Here is a 23,934-nt window from a genome sequence, read left to right on the forward strand (position 1 = left end):
AACTCGCCGCGCAGATAGCTCTGAATTGGACCCGCTGGTGCCCTAAGACGATTTCGCTAGGTTTTCAGAGCACTGTGCACCCAGTGCATTAACGCAAGTGACGGAAGGTTATCGAAAAGTTTCGTGAAAATGAAAATTCCAGTAATGATGATGATTTTCCCAAATGGTTCGTTTTCGAGAGGTTTTTATTTGTTCTTTGGCATTAGGATTAGCGATAATAATTCAAATCAAGGATACTACTGGGAAGTCACCTTTAGAAAAAGTCGAAGTCGAAGTCGAAGTAAAATTTGGAACTATGCACGCATGCACTTCAGAGATAGCGTGATATCAGGATCTGCGATTCCATTTCAACGCTTTTTTGTGAAAAGGGCGATACTTACAAATATAAACATAAGGTTTTTTTTTTTTTCATACATGCGAATGAGGGCTTTGAAACGCAATAAATTTACCTAAAAAATTGGATTCTACGATTTTGCTTTCTTAAACTACAGCAAAAAATACAACGGGCGAAACTGTATTTTTGTTTGTTTATTTAAAGTTTCGCCCTCCACGCTCCATGCAAACAATCAGGGCGATACTTTTTTTGCTAGCAGTTTAGAGGCGAAACTGTTTTTTCATATTTTTTAGGATTATCAAGCTGATACCAGCTGTAAATAGTAACAATGATCGCTATTGAAAAAACCCGGACGAAATCGGTGGTGTAAAACTGTAGTTATTGTAAAAAACGTAAGGGCGATACTTCAATGCTGATAGGTGGGACCGAAAATGTAAACAATCGCCAAAGGGGCGATACTATAATTTTGTCAATTTCAATAGCAAAAACAAATTTTAATTTAATAATTTCAAATACTTTATGAAGTTTTGGGTTTCGATCACTGAATCATGCAATCTAGAATATAAAATACTGGAAATATTCACTGTTGATTTTCTTTGAATGGTGTCACTGCTAGTAGTTTTCCAGAAAAAGCGTTGATTTCTTAGTTCTCAGTCGCGTTGGAAATTTGAGTAAAGTATAAACTTCAAATCGATTCAAAAAAAAATCGAATTTTTTGGCTCAGTACAATATATAACCCCTTTAGGAAAATTCAGTTTTCCCACCACAATTTAGATATTTTATTTACAGAGCATTAACAATAATTCGTTGGTATGTCTATTTTATGGGCCATTTTTCGCTTTCCCATTGATTTGGTTTGAGATTTCTAGCACTGATGTTGTCCTATGCTGATTTGAGCGATTCTCTGAGTCCTGCCACTATCCCATGTAGTATGTGTTATCAAAAACATCGCGAAGCATCAAGATCTAAATGTTCTCAAACGATACAATATCCGAAGAGAGTAATAAGAGTTATAAGAAATGTCTCATCACACTGTTAGGTGGATTAAAAGCGTTTTTAATGTAACTTATCTATTTATTTAGGTTTATTCGGTAAACCTTACCCCTCCTCCTTAAAAGTCACACAATTGTTTCTCTTAGGGCCGATTTCTTCACCCTTGCTTAACTTTTAAACCAGGTTTACCGATGCGATTAAACCTGGTTTAAGCGTTAAGCGAGGGTGAATAAATCGGGCCTTAGTCCATTGGCACTTTCAAACTAACGCATCCTTCCGTATCAAATAAATAGACTGAATAAAAAACAGGTAATCAAATTTGGTTTTCATTTATATTATGACATAAAAAAAGATTTCATGTAAAGCATCGTATTCTCATGGATAGTTTTAGCTTTTTCGATATTATTCGAAATAACCTGATTCTTTTGGAGCGCCACGCGATCCCTCGATGAATCTAAACTGCTGTAGCAAATACCGTACGTATCATCACAAAGTTCACCCTTTTGCAAATGACTTGAGCAGATTATCAACTCGTAGCTTCCTCTGTTATCCTTCCTGGCAGTTCGTCCTTTAATTTGTGTCTCTTCTTTGACATCCAGCGAGAAGAATGTTTGAATAACATGAACTCCTCCATTCTTCTCGACGGCCACGCTCGACTTGTAATCCACCCCACGTCCCATGCCACGAGTGGCCAGTGTGATAGTTTTGACCACACCTGCCTCATTGATGAACTGATGCTTCAACGCGTCCTCGGTATTCTCCGTCAGCACATTCAAACGGTCAAATAGTCCCGTGTACTGGGAGAGAAATCTGTTCAAAATGATGTCGGTTTCGAAAAAGACCAGAACTGACCGTTTCGCAGCGAGAACCGCATTGGCGCGACTGAAAATCCGATTCATCCAGTCCATCTCATTGCGATGCCAATCGAAGTTTGCCACTTGGTCGAACTGAAGATTTGAGCAGCCGAAGAAGGTTGGCATCGCTGTCAGTTCGTGGATGCTGTACAGCTCCTGGATGGATTTTCGTTCGTACTGGTTAAGGTTGGTCAACGTTCCAGAAACACCTATTATTAGCGGGTAGTTCTGGGGAATCATTGCGTAAGATATTGATCCGCTAGATATATTCAAATAGCCATAATTTGAATGTCCGTCTATTACGGTAACGAAATCGGTTTGCTTCAATCGAAAATAGTTGAAGGTGTTGTAGTAAGAGCAACGCCATCGCCCATATTCTTCGCGATGTTTACGAAGCATCTTTCCATCGGTACTTAGTTTGTAGTCTATCCAGTATGAGGCTGGTTTTTGGCAAACGGCTATGGCACAGTCTATCATTCTTTTCAGGTGATCGTTAAACAATGTTTGATTTGTAAAAAACTTTTGCGAATTGTCTTTATTTACGTGCTCCAGCAAGTAGAAACCTTTAGTTTTGCCAAGAATTTTTTTCAGATTCGCACCTTCAACGAATCTGGGAGATTCTATGTAATTTTTTATTTGCTGCTCTATCATTGCTGAAGAAGAAGAAGGGTCCTTGGCGGAAATCCATATTTGTTCCTGAATTTTATCCAAACCTGGTAATATAACATTGGCTCCAGCATTGTACGTTGTGCCATAAAAATCCTCCGTGAAGAAAACGTCCACTTCGTCAATCAATAGAACTGAATTATCCAATTTCTCAGAATCGAACTTTCGATACCGGGTTATGTTGTCGTTCATTATCAAGTTTACAACCAGCGTCTGTAAGCTAGTTCGTATTCCAGAGACCTTAGGTTGTATAGTATGGTTTGCCATATCATCAAATGTACTATAAACAATATCATCTCTAATACTAAAAACACATAAAAACTGTTTGAAGTCCTGTTTATCTCTTGTCACCAAATATTCGTTGTAGCACACAATTCGAACATTATGCCCAGTAAGGGCCAACAGTGCAGCGGTCAAAGCCAGCACCAGTGATTTCCCTTGTCCCGTTAGAACTTGCGCCAGATGTTTGACGATTCCGTTTGATGATCGATCTACGCTAAGCAGTCGCAGAATGCACAAAATCTGGATACAATGGGGACTGAGATATTGTCCTGTGCTAGAAACATCCTTGGATACCAGGATAGACCACACAGCTGCAAGTCCTGCCAGAACTTTCGGTAAGTTTTCCTGCTTAAACTGTCTGTTCCAACATTTGAAATGGTTGGTTTGAACACATTGTTTGACTTCGTTGGCAACCAGTTGCGCCCTAGCACTGTACTCCGCTGTGTTCGTGTGTAATTGCATGTATTTCTGGTATTCACCGAGGTAAAGCTGATAGGTTTCGCGAAGCAGTTCGGTTTCATTCCCCAAGTTTAATTTCTGGTAGAGGTCCAATGCTTGATCAATATCCATTTCGTTTTGTTTTCGGATGTACCAGAACGATTCTTTGATCAAATAAATGCGGTTGGAGAAGTCGCTACTCGATAAGCTCTTACCTACCACACTTGTAAATGGGTTGACGCTTGCTGTGAAAAACTGCTCAAAGGATATATAATCCTCCTGTTCCTTCAGGTAAAGCAATGAGTTTCGCACAGCAAATATGAGCTCGTTGCAAGATTTAATTTGATCGAGCTCAGACAGAATCTCGCCGGTTATCCATTTCTTTTTATCCAACTGCTGGCGGATGTACGTTAGCAAATGAGTAATTATTTCCAGCACATAATGCTTCGGGAGCGGAGTATTTGCGTGAAAAATAGGCATAAACTTGGTGAACTTTTCTGCTTCTGAAACCATATACGTCCTGTTGGAGGTATCCTTCCATTTATTCGGGATCTGTACTATCAGTTTTAAAGTTATCAGGCTTTGCATATCCACGCCAGGAATATCTTTTAATAGCCAATCAAACGATATATCGTTCAAATCAACTATAAAATCGTTATACGTTCGATAAAATGTAATCATTTCTGAAGCGTGGACTTTTTTATCTGAAGCTAGTAACATAATTTCCAATAAACTGTTCCGAACCTGTGCTATATCCGGCAGATTGATTTTAGATGGTATTTTGGCAACAATTTCGATCTTATTTTGCCAAAATAGGTTGAATACATCAAACAAGTCACGAAAATTGTTTGACAAAGTTGCGTTAAAATTTACCAATTGAAGTTGTTTTTGCAGGATCTGCTTGTCTAAGTAGCTACTGTCTGAATGAGTGACGAACGGCGCGGTCTGAACGATAAATCGTGCTATGTTGTGGGTCATTACACGTATTGTTTCAAGTTGATCTTGGCAAGTTTTAAGAACAAGACAGGTGTAACCCTGAACGACCGTCTCAAAGTAATCAAGTACTAATGGTCCGCTTGCTTGTAGGCTATGGTGAAGTACGTCATCTAATAAGCAGTACCACACGTAGAAGTCTTCGGCGATGCTCAGATCATTAAGTGTTGTGTGGTACGGACTAACCCATCGTTTTAACTGTCCCAAGGCACTGTGCAATACAGACGGTGCTATCGGATTTTTGAACAATTTCATGTTGTATAGAAAAGAAGTCCTTACACTCTTCGTTCCTAAATCGAAGTGATTCAGAAGTTTAAATATGAAGTAATACTCTTTCTCCAGGCACTTCGTCAGAGAATTCTGAGTTGGCCAACGTATCCTGCGGGCTGGATTCCAACCGCTAGCTTTACTAATGAGTAATTCAGTTACGGGCATATTCGACATTTCACTAATAGTAGCAATCAACTCATCTAAGCTTTTGCACAAGAAATAATAGATTTGGTTCGTCAATGGCCCCGTTGCATCGTTGACTGTTTTTACACGTTGTACCCAACGATGAGCCAACGTCTGCAAAGGTTGCTGAAAAACCTTCTCATTCAGAACACTTGCCATATCGGCAAATAGTTTTACGTCTTCCTTCTGGATTAACATGATGTGTGCTTGGTCGACATCGCTCAGTCCATCTAGTAAATATTTCGGTGCTCTGTCCAGTACAATACGCCGATGGCTTTCTACTGCTTCATCACGTAGCTGAACTAAATTATCGCGAACTTCTTGCCATAGAATTTTGGACTGAAAGTTGAAGCGTGATAATGATTTATTCCTCTTCGATATTACAGGTAAAATAGATCCCAACTCTTTAGCGATCTGCGTTAAATCATTTGACTCAAACTGGCTTTGACCAATCTTATCACATAAGACGAAATCATTCAAGTGTTTGCGTTCATCCAATGTTGATACCATTCGAAACAATTTTACACAATCTGTTGGTGACTTTGCTATAACATCTTTCATCTTACAGAAAAGTATTTCATGTAACCTATTCCTTCGGGCAGTTAAATCATCGACCAGTACACGGACGATTTGTAGTTCGTTAAGCAGGATTTTTTTCGCCTGATTGAAGTTTTCTGATACAGCCAACTGCTGGTATTGTGCGATAATAACCTGCGCCACAAAATTGTAATCAGCTGTCATTAGACACCCTTCGTTATGCAGTTTAATATCCATGTTTTCATAGTTTAAACGAGCCGAAATATGTAGCTGATCAATGCTTTTGGTAAGTGGGGCCTTCATTTTAATGTATTCATTTTTGTCTCGAAAAATACCTTGTTGACGAAGTGTTTCTTTTCGAACTTGAACCGGTAAATTTTCACTGATTTGCGGCTTAATAGGTCGATGTTTGCCAGATTTTTTAAATTTAATTCTATCAGAGAGTGTCCTGTCCCTGCATGGCTGTGCCTCACGGGTTGTTTTGGAATTGTTCGCCTCGGTTGAACCAGTTTCTTCATTTGATTTTTTGGACAACTGATCACATCTTCCTGCCAAGTTCCGCTCTAATTCGACCTGCGATTCTTCGATCACATCAGCAGTTACTTCGGTGTTAACGTTACCTTCTGAACCATTGTTTCTGGCAGAGCAGCAGGATATTTCAACAGTGTTCATTTTTTCCACTATCTCTGTGATTTCATGTTTTGGAACGGATTTTACTCTAACGGCGTCATGAGTTGAATCTTCTGGGAAATCCATTTTGAGTGAAGCTAAAATATAATGAAATCATAATTAATGTTAAGTAATGTTTCTATTGTATAAGTTTATGTTTTGATTTGATGTATGTTTTGTGATCGGCATAATAATCCAACCGGATCATGGTGATGCAGGGACAGTAACTTAGATTGAGATATTTAAAATGATTAAGCAGAAACTATTTCACTGCCGCACTGATAGAATATATTCGTAAATCGCTATGCATTAGTTTCGTACAGATAATTTTCATAAAATATACGAATTTTTCGTACATATAATGAATCGTTAGTAGTTCTATTGAAACACATTTATTTTTTATTACGTGTGTTTCGTGAAAACCACGAAACGACTTTCGTTGGCTTATTACGAAACAGCTTCGTTCGGCAAACGAGTTGTTCGATGCTATATACGAATATCTTTATAATATTTAAGAGCCGCATTCGTCGAACCGTCAACGTCAACAGAGCTTCAATAGAGGTAGAATATGGAGTCATTGTTGCTATACGTCAGATAATTGTTGATGTTCACGACGGTCTCGATCTGGCTATTTAGTAGCCGTATCCGTGTCCACCGGTTTCAGGAAGATTTTCTAAACCTCTTCCGCTTCTACTTGATCCAGAATCCAGGGCAGTTGAGCCATCGCTCGATGGTTCTGCATGAATAATTTTGAGTTTTTCTCTGCCGGAGCAATGTAAAAGAATATGCCATGAATACGAAAACTTCTCTTAGATGAACGAAATGAATTCGTGCGACCAGCGAGATTGTTCGTAATATACATAGACGTTTATTAAAATAAACAAAACATTTCGTTTCATTCACGAAAATTAATGTCGTTTTCAACGACAGCATTCGTGCAATGTACACTAAATAAGTAAAATTCACGAAAACTTTCGTTCATCAAGCGACCATTTCTTCATATCACAATAAAATCGATTTTGCCAGATCTGCTTTTTAACTAAAAAAAATCGGTGTTGTCAAACATCGATCCCAAAAGATCAAATGAAAAAACAAGAAGATAATAAATACGAAAACTTTTCTAAGATGAACGAAATGAACTCGTGCGACCAACGAAGTCGTTCGTAATATACACAAACATTTATTGAAATAAACGAATGATTTCATTTCATTCACGAAGAATAATGTCGTTATCAACGATAACATTCGTGCCATGTACACTTGATAAGTAAAAGTTACTAAAACTTTTGTTCATCAAGCGTCCATTTCTTCACACATCGAATTTGCCAGATCGATCTTTTTAATTATTAAAAAATCGGTGCTGTCAAACATTGATCCTAAAACATCGAATGCGACAAACGAAATCGTTTGTAATATACATAAACGTTTATTAAAATACACGAAACATTTCGTTTCGTTCACGCAAAATAATGTCGTTATTAACTATTACATTCGTGCAATGTAACCTAAATAAGTAAAATTCACGAAATTTTTCGTTCATCAAGCGGCCATTTCTTCGTACCACAGTAAAATCGATTTGGCCACATCGCTTTTTTTAAATAAAAAAAAAGATGGATGGGTAATGTCTAGGACATAACCGGAGTGTCGTGACTACTCGTTTGACTTGTAATTCAAATCGAATGATACTCAATGAAGTCTGTGGGAATGTTTCAAGTTATTCTTTATAATAATTATGGTGGTTCTGAAAAGAATCATTGTTGTTGGCGTCTGCGTTGATAGGGGATTCTAAGCTCGTTGAGACATTCATTCATGAAATTAACAAATTTCATTTTTTCTTGCTTTGAAATATCAATGTTAAAATCTCTCGAAACAACCATCGGAATCTTTTTCCTAGCGTACAGAAATGAATCACGCTTAGCGAAAAACTAGGGGCGGGTAATGTCCGGGACATAACCGCGATGATCATATTCTTCAAATTCTGCTTGTATCTCTTTCAAATGGCTAAATTTTACGCATTAAGTTCGATTCACCGGCCTCAACGAAATTTTCCTGGGGTTCCCGTTCGTTAATCTATTCAGTAAAAAAATAATTTCATGATTTCAACAAGCAGACAATGTGCTTGTATGACAGGTGGGAGTGTTTTGAAGTGGTTTTAGTGGAGGTAACAAAATAAAATCGTGTATTGGACATTTGACAATGATTCTCCTTAACCCCGCAAAACCACGGGATTGGCAGCAGAGGGTTAAGTTGTTTGGAAGAGATGACAGTTATTATATGATCAGGCATGGGAAAAATCATCTCACGAAACGATCAATTTGAAATCATCCACCAACATGCTCTTACTGTGAAACCCGATCTCGGCAACCCTTCTTGTGCAGAGTTACGCGTTCATACGAAAGTGAGAAGCAAAACACAAAACTGAAAAAAAAAAGTGACAGCACCCGGCTATGATTCATTCTCCATCGCATACGTAGTGTTTTAAATGAAAGCAGAAAGGATCGCAAATGAATGCATTCTTTCATTCACAAAGATTTATTTCAAAACATTCACCGGATCGTTCTAATAAAAAAAAATTGTCGTTTTTGTTTATAGACCTGTGAAATTTTCACTTGGTGATCTCTTATTGTTGAGTAGGGTTGCCACCCCTCCGGGTTTGACCCGGAGACTCCGGTTTTCGGGAGCGATCTCCGGGTCTCCATTTTTTGGAATTAATTGATTCTTTACAAAATATTTAAAAAGTCTAAATAAACTATTACTCTGGTTCAGATTTATTTTCCCCTACTAACCCTTCGTTTTAAGGTGGCGAAGAATTCACCAAATACTGCTAATTGCTTTGTGAAAGCAATGAAAATGAAAAACAAATAAAATTTACTACAAATTAACCTTCCGGAAGTCGCGCTAGTGCACGCTGCACTGAAAATCTAGCGAAATCGTCTTAGGGGACCAGCGGCTGCTCGTCCGGTAAGCCATATGCGCGACGGAAAGTAATATTTCGCTATGTGCTACAATTGAAATGTTACATTCCACTAAGTCGCTCAAAATGGTGTAAAAAACTACAAGGGGCAGCCCTATGGGGTTGCACGAGCTGTAGACGTAGGACTATACTACTTAATGTAAAATATTTATTTTCTTGGTACATTTATAGTAATAATAAATCAAATATATTTCTTACGTATGGTTTAATCACAACCAATCAACATCGAGTATTACACATTGAACCAAACCTTCTTGGTTATCAGGTCATTTCATTTGTAGTAGGTGATCGAATCCGATTGAACATATTTAAGAAGATCTGAAGAAAGAAGACAGAAAACTGTAACCGAACTAATATCTGGAACTAAATCTTCATGGCATAAGATTAGCTTGTAAAAACTTTTCGATTGTGTGTGGTAAAAAACCCGGACCAGTGAAGAAAAATCAAATTTTAGACAATATGTATAGACCAGAATGCTTGGTCTAGTTATATTTTGCCATTATTGTAACTTTCCTAAAGTACGCATACAAATATAGCGAATGCAGTGGTCTTAATCATATATCGAAACTATATATATATATATATATATATATATATATATATATATATATATATATATATATATATATATATATATATATATATATATATATATATATATATATATATATATATATATATATATATATATATATATATATATATATATATATATATATATATATATATATATATATATATATATATATATATATATATATATATATATATATATATATATATATATATATATATATATATATATATATATATATATATATATATATATATATATATATATATATATATATATATATATATATATATATATATATATATATATATATAAACTATGGCAGTGTAGGGGAGAGAGGGTAACAGTGGATCAGCAGGAACTATGAAACATTCGCAATAAAATCACAATGCATGATCGCAATCGTCTAATTCCCTCATATTTCACAATTTCTAATTCTTTACACGTGTTGCTATATTTTGGAAGAGATCTGCTAACTCTATCTCTTTTAATGGATATTTGTTTGTATTGTGATAGCCAGAGTAAATTTGCAATGATAAACATTATTCCATCTTTATGAATTACCATTCATTGAATAAATGTTTAGTCTCTTGCTATTTATAGCAAATTTTATGCTCAACATTTGCCGCGAACAAAGTTTTTTGGTAACTACTCATGGTTCTGTGTGATTTCACAATTTTTATGAATAGACCCATTGGGTAAATGTGAAACGATGGCGTATGGGGAATAGTGATTTTTGTTTGTTTTTGTGGTCTGTCTCAAAATGTCAATGGGTTCCGATTTTCCACACTAAATACTACTCATATAGTGCAAAATTAGTAAATTTGGCCAAATTTTGTAGAAATTGTCTCTTATTTCAGGATTGCAGCTAATATGCATATATGGTGGTTCGATGTTACGCGATGATATAGTGGATTCTTTCGTAAACAAACGATTTTCGCCTCAATATAACATTAATTCAAAGCGTTAGGATCATTCTTCGTCAAAACAAAAGAATAAAATTTATAAGTATGTAGAATATTTCACTATAGATGACATCGTGTTTCATAGTTCCTACCCATGGGGCACACTGATACATTTTACCACCAACTGTTTATTATCCAAAAAATGTTATTTCCCGTGAATTTTACCAGCTGGAAAAATATATGTATTAGTTAACAACATAGTGGCACTATGTATCACTTTTGATTACACAAATAACATGTATTATCATCAAAATTAAATTGTAGAAAAAATGTGTTTCATTGTTACCCTCTCTCCCCTATTCATTCATAAATAGGCTTTATAGTATGTACCTATTAGTAGAATCAAAATACTATACGCTGAGAGGAAATGAATCACGTGAAGGGGAAATGAATTGATCGAACGTAAATAATAAACTTTCGTTGTGCAATTTAGTAACAAATTAGATCTAACTACCTACACATTCGACTCAAACGTTAAACCCAAGCGCACAAAGCAAAATGAATCAACGCTGATGATGATGGTTAGAGCGAAAGAGACAACTAATACCACGACTCTATGTTAACCGTGTTTGCAAACGGAGCTCGCATGTACAAACTATTTTGTGTACATAAAAGTGTGCTGGAAACGAGCACAACACAAAAGATAGCTTAGTGTTTGAACGGCAAGCACAGTCGCATTCACTGGGTAGCGTACCTCCACAGGCAGTGTAACGGACTTCTAACTCAGCTACACTGGCTTTGAAAACACCCAACGCAGTGACCTGCTTCGTCTGCCGCTCAACAGGCAACTGAGCTGCACTGGCGAAATCCGTCCGTTTAAATAGTCGATGATGACGTCATTCATAGCAGCGTAGCGCGCTAGGTACACAAATCTGTCGTGCTGGACTAAGGAAGCGCTATCTTCTGTGTGTAAATGCGCGATATTTTGACTAGGTTGTTCATTATTTAAATTTTTAATGCCATGATATCAAAAATCTTTGGGTTTATCTATTGGAATCTATTCTTAGAAGTATTTCGGGACGATAAGTGCAAAAAAATTGAAAATTTATCGTGAGATGGCTGAATTATATGCGTTTAAAATTGGACCACTTTTCGTTACATACCATTTTGGTAGAATTTGCAACGTGCACCCCTGTATCGAAAACAAAGACGTAGTCCTACGTCAAAAGTTATTTTACTGCAATTTTACCAAATCATTTCACTCTTAGTGGTGCTTATCACCAGCTGCACTAAGGTCTGGCAGATTTGTTCTAATCCAACTGACTAGGTCAACATCAAACGAGTTCTTGCGGTGTTGTTGCTACTCCAGCAGCGATCCTTAACTGGGCTAGGGAGGTGAGTTTTGCCCCTTTGCTGCGAAATTAAAATTTGTTGGTGACGAATAACCGACACCACATAGTGTGATGTCGCAGCTCTGCCTCCTTTGCTCTCCTTCTTCTGTTAGTTGTGGAGGAGAGCAATGCTCGTTCGACCTCCACAGTGAGAGTAGCTGGTGCTTTTGTATTCTTGGCACTTAGTCAGGTAAGTGAAATACTACACCACATTAAACCGATAAAACCGTCCTCAAGCGTGAAAAATTTACAGTTTTACTTTAACGTGGTAATAAAAAGCGATTAAAGTGCTCTAAAATGCCTAGCAATCGTTTTGATTCCAATTTCTGTCTCGTTCCACTCAAAATCCACCCCCCCCCCCCCCCCCAGATCAGTGAAAATCTCCGGGTTAAAGCCTCTCCAGAGGTGGCAACCCTATTGTTGAGTAAGTAGTTTGCAATGTGCTGGTGGAAAAAAACTTCTTAAAACGATTCCGTGCATATCACAATATAAATTACAAGTGGATTGTAGTGCAATCTACTTCTCATCATTGATTAAAGTGTACAGTTGCACTATAAAGTCCTAACCCAACCAGAGAATACAATGTCACATTCATTTGTGAACTAAAAGTTGATTCACTTGTGAATGTTTACAGTACAATCTTCCGATTCAATCCGCGAATGAAGAACACGATCTTCTTCATTCAACATAGTACGTGTCATTCTTTTACCTGGCTCACATCTTCGGCAGTTCATCTCTACCTACGTTCAGTTGTGTTCTTTTGGAGAGTTTTAGTCGGATCCTGAATAAACGACTGGCTGCTGTCAAAGCAATGAACGGATTCGCCAAGAATCATGCGAATGAATGATTATTCCCATCCCTGTATATGATAACTAAAAATATAAAATTGTTCTATAAATTGCAAAGTTATTGCCGCGTTGACCTAAAAATTTGCCATTTCATTCATATAGGAACAATAATTGAAATTATGTCAATTTATGCTTTGCAAGATTTGAAATAACTTCGAAGTGTGGTCACGACGCCCCTGTTATGTCATATACATTACCAACCCATCTTTTCCATTTTGTATTCGTCCTAATAAGGACGGTTTGGAGATAACTATGTTGATACAAGACGAGAATCTTTTGAAATAATTCAAACCTTGCCGACTATTGTTTTTACTGCGTACATACATACGATCTTTCCCCTTTCGCAGCTCACACCGAATGAGTACGCTTTGCAGCCTTCGATGTTTTGGTGGCATTTTTAGTGGCAGTTACTACCGCCTTTTCAGTGACTGCATTTCTTAGCCTTTGACTTTTTGGCCTTCTCACCGCCACAAACGTTTTTCTTCTCTCCGGTGGTAGTCGATTTGAATCAAAATCATTTGATTGGTCGTCCGATGCAGCTTCTCACGACCACGCACGTCTGTTATGCACTGCGTCTTACACACGTCTGGCTTTGAGAAAAGCTGCGACACCCCTATTTATAGGTTTTATCATTAATGTTGATTCTCATTTAAAGTAGTTTTTGGACTATTTAAACAAATTTTATATAGCAAACATCGTATCGGTAGCAAGCGTTGAACGTTTTCCTTCCGATTTATGAAACAAGATTGACAATCCGTTTAGTAGAAGAAGAGTTATTAAGGTTCAAAATGTACGTAACGCTTTCGCTAATATGCACTACTATCGCTTTCTCGCTCGTTCTCGTGGCGTGCATGAGCCTTTCCTTTCCGTCCGGCTTCTAATGGCATAACCAAATCTAATATGCCGGCTTTCCTCCACCAACTGCTCTCGTCATGCAACCCAATACGAATAACCTGGGAACAAACATGTAGCAGACCTATATATAAACTTTCCATTATTTTATTGTTCGGTTGCTGCACCATATTGACGGCTCTGTGCGAGATGGGCTGAAAATTTTCACTTTTCCGAGTCGTTTTCGAAAGATTTTTCAAAACACTATTTTTCCGTTGATAATGAATGTCCTACATATTCCAAAATTTAATACAACATTGGTACAAATATTTTCGACAAAATACCGAAGAAATTGATTAAATCCATTCAGTACAACAAAAGATATAAGCGTTCAAAATCTTACATCATTTTTCTTCCGAAATTTTGAAAAGGAGCCCCTATATTGAAAGGTAAGTCGTTAGTCACGACAAAAATCGATGTTGTCAAACATTAATCCCAAAAGATCGACTGAAAACAATAAGAGGATAATAAATACGAAAACTTTTCTAAGATAAACGAAATTAATTCGTGCGACCAACGAAATCGTTCGTAATATACATACACGTTTATTAAAATAAAACATTTCGTTTCATTCACGACAAATTATGTCGTTATCAACGATAACATTCGTGCAGTGTAAAATTTACGAAAGATTTCGTTCACCAAGCGGCCATTCTTGTTCATGAAATGAACGAAACTTACTATTTAGAATGCACGAAAATACTTCGTTGCAGAAAACGACGAATGAATTCGTGTATTGTATGATCGATTTCATTATATTTACGAATTTATATTATCAGTGCGCTATGGTTGATTCAGTGACGTTTCTGCTTTTACAATATAGCACGAATTTTTAAGTGACAAGAAAAATATGACCCCTATCGGCCTACCCCTATAGTCGATTCCTAGCCTACCAGGAATTTTTGCACCAAATTTGAAGCAAATCGGACAAGTCTAGCTACCGGACCAATGTGCCTGAAGTTTATGTGGGATTATTCGACACATTACATGGAGAAACCCCACTAGCTCGGATTTTCACCGCAAGGTGGCACTGAATGCTTCGTATTATCACTGTAAACGAAAATAAGAAAGATAATTTAATTATGTACAACTTTGTCGAAGACTGCTAATCAATCCGGCTTTGTTAAAAGAAGTTATCAAACTTTTAACGAACTATACATTTTTGTGGAATAATGGTTACATTTAGCTCAATAGTGCTCAGAAAAATTTTAATTAACAATACGAGTCATGTTTTGGTTACAAAATTTTAATTTCACCTATTACCGCATAGAGGGCGCCAACAATGACTTTTCAACAGAGAGAGAGATATCAAAATGGTCACGTTTTATATAACAATGGTTTACTTAGAATTTAGCTTTTCGTCATTGAATACTATTATGGTAGTTTTTTGGAAATTAAATTCTCTTATTATTATAGGGTGATGAGTCAATTTTCGCCATGTTTCTATTATCACCTACCCATTTGAAGCCCTTGGTTAGAGCAGTGTCTGCCATCTTTGTTTTAACGCATTGAGTCAAATGGTAGCGCAACAATGGGGGCTTTCGATTCGAGTTTTCGTTGAGCTCTAACACGATAATTTCACTGTTTTCAGCGCTTTTGTGTTATTATATTGGTTCTTAACAACGAAGCAAAGCTGTTGATGTCAATTTTCACGCATTCCATTGATTGTAGGCCGAGAAATTAATAAATTAGTGAGGCACCCTGCTTAGTATGGTGAAAATAGGCACTTTACCCTATTATGCATTGTCTGATAGCACTTTTTCTCCTATCGTCTTAAACCATCCGGGATTTGATTCGTAATTTTCCATCCCATGAGATATATCTTATTTTTTGTTTTCAGCATTCTCGGCTGGATTCAGCGTCCGAGTAAAATCGTCGATCCGGTCTAACATCAAGCGAAAATAACAATACACGTCGTTTCACTGTTTGCGGAAGGAAGGACACACCAGTGAATAGCCAAACAAACGTTTCATAAAAAGGCTAATACAGACCGACTTCTGAATCGATTCCACTTTAAACACAACAGGCGATAGAGGCAGAATCGGTTGTTGCATTCGAAAATAATTTCGAAAAAGAAAATGTATATGTAGTTCAATATTTAATATTCATGAGATTTGCCGAAAGGCTTTTGAGATTCAAAGCTTTCACATGCGATCGTAGTGTTCAGACCGTATTTCCGCAACTATATGTGCGATTCGTATGAACTTCACCAGATCAAAGTCGCTAGTGAACCTTTCATTTGAAACTAAGTTTGTGAAAATCGAATAGGCCTTTTTCTGGGGAGCCGAAGAGACTATCATTCTGAAATATTCCAAGAGCCAGGAACTTACGAAATCGTCGAGATGGATACTGGATTCAAAGTGACTTTGACTGGCCATCAGCGATCAAGCTAAATGTAGATCTTACAAACAAAGGTACCATCAGCACTTACCGCAAGAAGAGCCGAGAATCCATTATCGACTCAGGACACAAATTGAATAACGTGGGAGGCATATAAACGAGTCAAGGTGGAAAACAGCGATCTTTCGGAAGGACGCGTCCGTCGAAGAACGTTTGAGGGCATCCTCTTTAATCTAAATGCGAACGAGTTAACAGTAGTGCTAACACGGGCGTGCAATGCGACCATTCCGAGGAATGGGGAAACCAAGAAGCGGACGCTTTTTTTACAATGGTGAAGACCTTTACGTCCTAGCCCAGTACACGTGCTATTGGTAGGTGTCCAAGCTACCGCACGGGGTGTACTGGGGGCGTGTCGGGCTCGAATGGTGACGCTGCCATTAATACCGACTAAACTCCATTGGGCTCCGCCATCGTTCCCCCCCCAGGAACTACCTCTCGGTATTACTTCTGGGGGGATTGCTGTACTTAATGTACTCATCCACTCTCACTCACGCGTTCATACGTCCTGTATGAGGCTTACTTGGGTGCTCTCTCTATCGCACCTTGATTCACTCTCAAACACTCCACATGAGGCTGACTTTTGTGCTCACCTTTTTCGTTCCTTGCGAGGCTGACTTGTGTGCTCACCTTACTCATTCCTTGCTAGGCTTACTTTTGTGCTCGCCTCACCCATACCATGGGAGCTGACTTGGGTGCTCACCCTATCACCTGGTTCACTCTCAATCGTGCCGCTCTATTATACCTCTATCACTCCCCCTGGCATCCCATGTGGGACATTTTTCTTAGGCCCCACTTCTGACATACCATGCGAGGCTGACTTGTGTGCTCACCTTTTTCATTCCTTGCTAGGCTTACTTTTGTGCTAGCCTCTACCATACCATGTGAGGCTGACTTTTGTGCTCACCCTTAACATGCCGTGTGAGACTGAATTGGATGCTCACCCTTTCACTCCTCTGCCACGCCATGAGGCATCGATAGCTAAGTCCCAACATACTACGCTACGACCATCCCATCTTGGCATGAGGCAGTCCACTTATACGCCTATACACTCGCTCTTCTGCCTTGCTTCGGGGTGGCTGGGTTTACCCCTTGCACCAAACCTGCCTCAGCATGAACAGACCATTCACTCCTTACCCTCGGCCTTTTTCGCTCCAAGCGGACGCCTGGTGCAATACAACGATCACCGATCTATGTATAAGTTGCCTCCGAGCATGGAGAAGAAGTCGGAGGGCTCGTAATGACACCAAATGAGGGAAACGAGCTGCAAGAACCACTCTCAACAAAGCAGTCAAGAGCAAGCAAACCAGCACTGAGGAGCATTGCCATAAAGCGAACGAGGCTTGTCATGGAAAAGATAAAAAGCCCAGCTGCACTACCTGAAAGGTGCCCGGGGAAGATGGGGGTCATCATCGAAAGGTTTTTCCCGCAACATGAACCAATTTTCACCGTACAGTGAGGAAGATGATTATGAAGAAGTTCAAATTACCGACAAACAGTTGATCGAGATGGCGTAGGCCATGAAAGTGAAGAACGACCCAGGACCAGTTGGTTCTGAAAACAGCGGTACAGATGAACCCGGATATGTTCAGGATGATTCGATAACTGGAAGCGACAGAAGCTGATGTTGCTGCTGTTGCCGGGAAAACCTCCTGGAGGTGTTTTAGCGTATGTTATGTCACTTGTTGCAGTCAGAAACTGTTAGAGAGAGAGAGAGAGAGAGAGAGAGAGAGAGAGAGTCATCCTAAACAGGCTAACCAAGCACATGGAGCGTGAGTATGGCCTGTCATGTAATTCGGCTTCCTTATAGGCAGGGTTACAGTTGCTTTTTTATGATTTTACAACACTAGACTAGCAAATTTTTAAAAGAAAAACCTGTTTTAATCCACCTAGAGGTGCAATTGTGCCTTTCTCATTTCTCCAAACTATGATTTAATAGCTGGTTCGTACAATATAACTTTATGGAAATGTCTTTCATTCTTATTACACTTGGTAAGTATATATAAGAGCACCTTTTTGCATTCATCGCGGTATCGGTTTGAATCGGAGTTTTCTATGTGATCGACCTCCACAACCCGTAACTCCGGTGCTGGAAGTCGGATGGAGATGGAATTTAATATCAGTTTCTGGGGACGCAACACCTTTCATTTGAGACTAAGTTGAGCAAATCTAGCCATTTTCGAGAAACCAATATAACCGTTATTCTGACTTTGGATGCTTCCGGATCCGTCGATGGTGGCCAGTGTGGCCAAAGAGACTTTGAATGACTGTTGGGGACCTAGATCTACAAATTCAACAGTTGTGTTTACATTTTGGAAAAAAAATCACCTTTTTACATTCATCGCAGAATTCGTTAGAATCGGGATTTGCTGCGTGATCGTACGTATCACCCTGTAATTCAGGAACCAGAACTCGGATCCACACAAAATTCAACAGCAGCTGATGGACCTTTCATTTAAAATTAAGTTTGTCAAAATCGGTTCAGAAAATTCCGAGAAACCGATTTGGAAAAATCAACAAATTTTGTTTTGTAACCATACTCTTCAACTCGTAATTCGGAACAAGATGTCGGTTGAAAATGAAATTCAATAGCAACCTATGGGAATATTATACCTTTCATTTGAATCTTAGTTTGTAAAAATCGGTTCAGCCATCTCCGAGTAACCGATGTGGACATTTTGTTAACAAATCCGCACATACACACATACATACACACATACACATACACACATACATACATACACACATACATACACACAGATATTTTGCGATCTCGGCGAACTGAGTCGAATGTTATATTAGACTCGGCCCTCCGGGCCTCGGTTAGAAAGTCGGTTTTTGGAGCAATTGCATAACCTTTCTATATAAGAAAGGCAAAAGAATAATATTTAATTAGCTTAATAAGCATGAGTTCAATGTTATCTTCATGTGATTATAATTTGCAAAGGTTGGTGGAATGCGTTTGAACGTGTAGGGAATGGGGTGAGTAGTAGAGTGGGTGTGGAGGATGCGTCAGAAATCCTTCATCTTATTTCGGTATACGGGGTGGATGAAGGAAATCTGGGAGTGAGGGTGATCCAAGAAGAGGGGAGTGATGAAGGAGGGAGGTGTAAGGGCAAGGTGGGGAGGGGGGGGGGGAAGGGGCGGCTACGCAATACTCAACTGCATATTTTGCCTTCCATTTGAGACTTGGTTTGAGAAAATCGGTTCAGTCATCACCGATGTGACTTTAATTGTGGAATATGCCCGGAATTCTGGACTTCCGAAATCGTCGATAGTGGACAATATATTCAAAGAATGTTTGATTGGCAATCAGTGATCTAGATCTACGATTAGAAGTAATTTGGTGACCATTTCAATAGTTTTTAGCCTCTGAGGTATTACGATTGTACCGATTTATATGGTAAATTCCAGTGTATCCTTACTAACACCCCTGTAACTCCGGAAGCAAGAGTCAGAACCGAATGAAATTCAGCAGCAGTCAATGGCATTACTGTATCTTTCATTTGAAATTAAGTTCGTAAAAATCGGTAGAGAATTCGTTGTGGAATGGGTGTGATATTAGCTTAGGAACTTGGCGGGTTCCCCGAGGGCGTCATGAACCGTCATAGGTGGCCAATGTGGTCAAAGCTGCTTTGATTGATCATTAGTGATCCAGACCCGCAAACTAGAGTAATGTTACATCAATTTTAATATGTTTTACATCATTTGAACATTATGGTGGTACCAGTTTATATGGGAATTTGCTGTGTGACCGCACTTTTCAACCCGTAACTCCGGAACCGGAAGTCGGATCAGCTAAAAATTCAATAGCAGCTTATGGGAGCGTTATACCGTTCAGATGAAACTAAGTTTGTGAAAATCGGTTCAGCCATCTCTGAGAAAATTGTGTGAGTTTAAATGACACACACACACATACACACACACACACATACATACACACACACAGACATTTGCCGATCTCGACGAACTGAATCGAATGGTGTATGATACTCGGCCCTCCGGGCCTCGGTTAAAAAGTCGATTTTTACAGTGATTGCATAGCCTTTCTTTATATGAGAAAGGCAAAACATGTTTTCCGCTTACAAGAGAAGAAGTACCTAAAGTAAACAATTAGCGAAATTAATCTTAAATTATTTTCCCTATCTATAAGGGAACTAATAAGTTATATTCTTTTTAATAGAAATTGTTTTAACTCGCACTACATATTTACCGAGAAACAAAATAAACTGTTTTTAACCCTAGAACGTTGTACTGGGGTACAAATGTACCCCACGCTTTCTTTGGAGCAGTGTGAAGACGAGAATTCGGCATTTATCGACCTGGGACCCTAACCATATTTCAATTTCGAGTTCCTAGCATTCGTGGGAGCAGGAGTCAAAGTTGGCGTGGGGTACATTTGTACCCCAGTGTACGGTTGCCGTTAGTGTTTCGTCAGGTTTTGTTCTGTCCGTGCAAATGTGACCCGGACCGTTTTATCAGTTTAAATACTGGTTGTTTTACTACATAAGTAACAATTAGTGTTATATAATCGTTTTTAATCATTTATTTGAGTAATTTAATTTAATTTTGAAGTAGATAAAAAAATCGTTCTCATTTTTGCTGATTTTTGTTTTATTGTTTATTTTTTATAGTTTTTCAAAACCATGGCTCACAAGTATAATTTGTGCACGGTAAATGCTGCAACAGTAACGTTGCGTGTTACCAATGTACTACTGGTCAGAAATATTTTATTCATTTCAATTTCCATCCCATTTCGTGGTGTTTTCCAAAACCCGTTTTTTAAACTTTCACTCTTAAAAATAATTATACTTTTTCAAAAAAGGCGAAATTCCATTTTATTACGTTTCTAGACCATTCTTTCAGCTTTTAGAATCATTTGAATTTTTTGCAAAACAGTTAAAAATTGACAAAGTTATAGTAATTTTTGTGAAAAAAGTTAAAACCACGATTTTTTCACTTATTTTTTGTTCAAACCAATTTATGTATCATTGATTCAATAAATTCCGTACTTTTACTTACACAGCTGTTTTTGCAATTAAAAACCGAAGAAAATTAGTATTATACATTTATTTTGCTTGCATTTTTACCTGCGAAAATTGCAATTAAACGCGTGGGGTACATTTGTACCCCAGTGCAACGTTCTAGGGTGGAAAACGCAAGTTCAATGTTCTAAGGTTAATTTCATATTACATCCCGTGGAACAACACTCACTTCTACATCACTCGTTTCAACTTGCTGATTGTTTACTTCTCAAGCTTACGTACACTATCAAAGGTAGACTTGCAACCCAACTTAGCGTCACCACATTGGTTGCCACCGGTATTTTTTATCAGGCACCGGCGCCACACATTAGGCGATAAATAAAAAAGTGCATTTTTCTCACTATAAGCGGCCCTTACACGGTCAAGACTGTTGTCAATACACAGCATTGAGCATACTGCTTCAATACGTCAATTCCATTCGAAATGCACATCGTAAATCCAACTTAGTTGCCATTACACATTCAATAGTTTTGTCAACACTCTCTAGTATTGACAAAAATAGTGAACGTGTAAGGGCCGCTATACATAGACATATTAATATTAATTTAAAATCTCTAATGCCATAGCGTTCTTTGGACATGTTTACATGGAAAACACTCGAAAATTCAAAACAATTTGAGCCGATCACGAGACGTTTTGAATAAAAAAACTTCCAATTTCTTTGACTTGGGTTTCAAAAATATCTATACTTCTGTACACTTTTCCAAAACCAACACAAATTAATCCAGCTGATTGAATGCGCGACTCGCACAATATTTACCTACGTGTACTTTCTCCGATGAGAGCTGTGCAGCTATTTCTCGACCGGTAATGTTGTGGTACCAATGTCCGCAATTTTCGAACTTGGGTGCGATTACTGCACCAAAATAAGACAGATTTAAAAGTCACACACCTTAACTGCTAGACTCCACGATTGCTACAATACTAGGTAAATAACAGAGTCAAAATATTGCTAGGCTCTTTTCTGACAGATACGAATAAGCCAACTGAGAGTTGCGCATGCGCAGAGAAACTCAGATAAGCAGTGTTCGCATATTTACTTTGACCTAGAGATGTGCAAGTGTTTCGTGACCGGCTCGGAACCGTTCATTTCATTGTAGCAAAGTATTTATTTGAATTTAACCAGGCTTGCACAATAGACACTCGTAGTAATAGACCAGCGAAGGTACTTTTATCGAGCCAAACGAACTGTCAAAATCCGGAGCCAAACGAGCATGACGTCATGCAATGCAAACAAGCAGAATAAGTATTGCGATTTTAATTAAAAAAAATGTATTTTGTTATTCACACTTTTCATGTTAGTATTAGTATTTTACAAGTATTTTACAATTTTACACTTTTCATGTTCGTATTAGTATTTTACAATGTTGTTTAGAAAGATGTTTATTGTGTTCACTATAACTGCACAAAAAGCATTCATCAACTTTGTGTTTTTGATGAAATTGGATTTTTTTTCTTTTCCCAATTTTTTGTTGCTCAGTGTAAAACGTATAACTTCTCTATTGATTCATATATTGAACCACTTGAAAAATTATTTTGATAAAAACAGATGATCGAACACACATAAAATTCATTACCTACCAGCAGGTAATTTTTATTTGCTGTACTTATTTCACTGCCGGAAAACAAGGGAGAGGGAATGATTTTTTTACTCAAAATTAATGGGATGAAGTTTAGTCGGCTTTGGGGAGTAGCTCATTATTTTGGGTTCTCTTCGTTTTTTGTTGGAGAAAGTAGGATGCACAGATTTAAGATTGCCTACTGCTAGGTAATGCAAGTTTTCTGTGAATACAGTTGAGTCCGTTTGAGCTTGCACATTTTTGGGTGATGCCAGTTTTACATGCTTATTTTTCTAGTTGCCAGTTTTGTGGTTTTTACATCCGCGAGTCTATTACTATGAGTGTTTATAGCTTGCACTAATCCCAAGCGGAACTATTCCACGCATCGGTTCAATTTCCTTCCAATGTTTCTGAACCGATTATCCGATCAACTAACATTTTTAGGATAAATGATCTTTAATGGGACAATTTATTAATTTTTATGCATTATCGTCGACACATATCTCGATTTCGGAATAAAATTGGAAAAATATTTTAGAAAGCACGTATTAGATCAAATGTATATCTAATAAATTTCATAATTTATGGATTAGAATTTAAATTTTGCTATGATTGAAACCAGAATAACAGTTTTACTGACTTAAATGGAACTAAAAATAATTTTGATTAGGACTATAGTTTCAGCTGTCTTTAACCCTCAAAATGGCAAGAGGCCCGGCTAGTTACAGTTCTCTAGTTTCAATAAACTTGTAATTTGAACTACAAATTATCGAGCGTTTTCGGGTTATCGATTCTCTCACTGATAAAACGAAAAATGGAGGCTTTTGATTTCCATTGGGTCTTAGGAGCAATGCTCCTTAAGGCCATGCTGAATAGAGTTACAAGGTGGCAGCTAAAATGGCTGCCGTCGTTTCTGCTTCTTCTTTTTATTTCATCGTCAAAATAAAAACATTGCATTGGCGCGCAAGACAAAATCGTTTGTAACTCAAAAGTCTTATCTCAGATTGCTTAGAAATTGTATCACTGTATGTAAGCATGTGCGTGTGCGTGCCATCTCCTATCGGCATAGTACGTTCAAGCCGCACACAGATGCTGAACGTAACCCGAACATAGCCGAACATAACCGAAGCT

General features: G+C 38.0%; 2 protein-coding genes across 2 annotated transcripts in view; both read right to left on the reverse strand.

Annotated features, from left to right (window-relative positions):
- The window catches only part of LOC131690597 (uncharacterized), a 541,241-nt gene that overhangs the window by 435,177 nt on the left and 82,130 nt on the right, over positions 1-23,934 (reverse strand). The gene's annotated exons all lie outside the window — the stretch shown is intronic.
- LOC131690596 (uncharacterized) lies at positions 143-22,156 on the reverse strand. The gene is made up of 2 exons (XM_058976499.1): positions 22,005-22,156; positions 143-6,317 (listed from the first exon to the last, which is right to left on the reverse strand). The coding sequence occupies exon 2, from the start codon at positions 6,304-6,306 to the stop codon at positions 1,663-1,665; it is 4,644 nt and encodes a 1,547-aa protein (XP_058832482.1). The 5' UTR covers positions 6,307-6,317; positions 22,005-22,156; the 3' UTR covers positions 143-1,662.

The sequence above is a fragment of the Topomyia yanbarensis genome, chromosome 3, assembly GCF_030247195.1.
Source record: "Topomyia yanbarensis strain Yona2022 chromosome 3, ASM3024719v1, whole genome shotgun sequence".
In the NCBI taxonomy this organism is placed as follows: Eukaryota; Metazoa; Arthropoda; class Insecta; order Diptera; family Culicidae; genus Topomyia; species Topomyia yanbarensis.

Bases quoted from the DNA above. Each gene is read 5' to 3' on its own strand.
- LOC131690596 (XM_058976499.1), bottom strand. From the start codon at position 6,306: ATGGATTTCCCAGAAGATTCAACTCATGACGCCGTTAGAGTAAAATCC.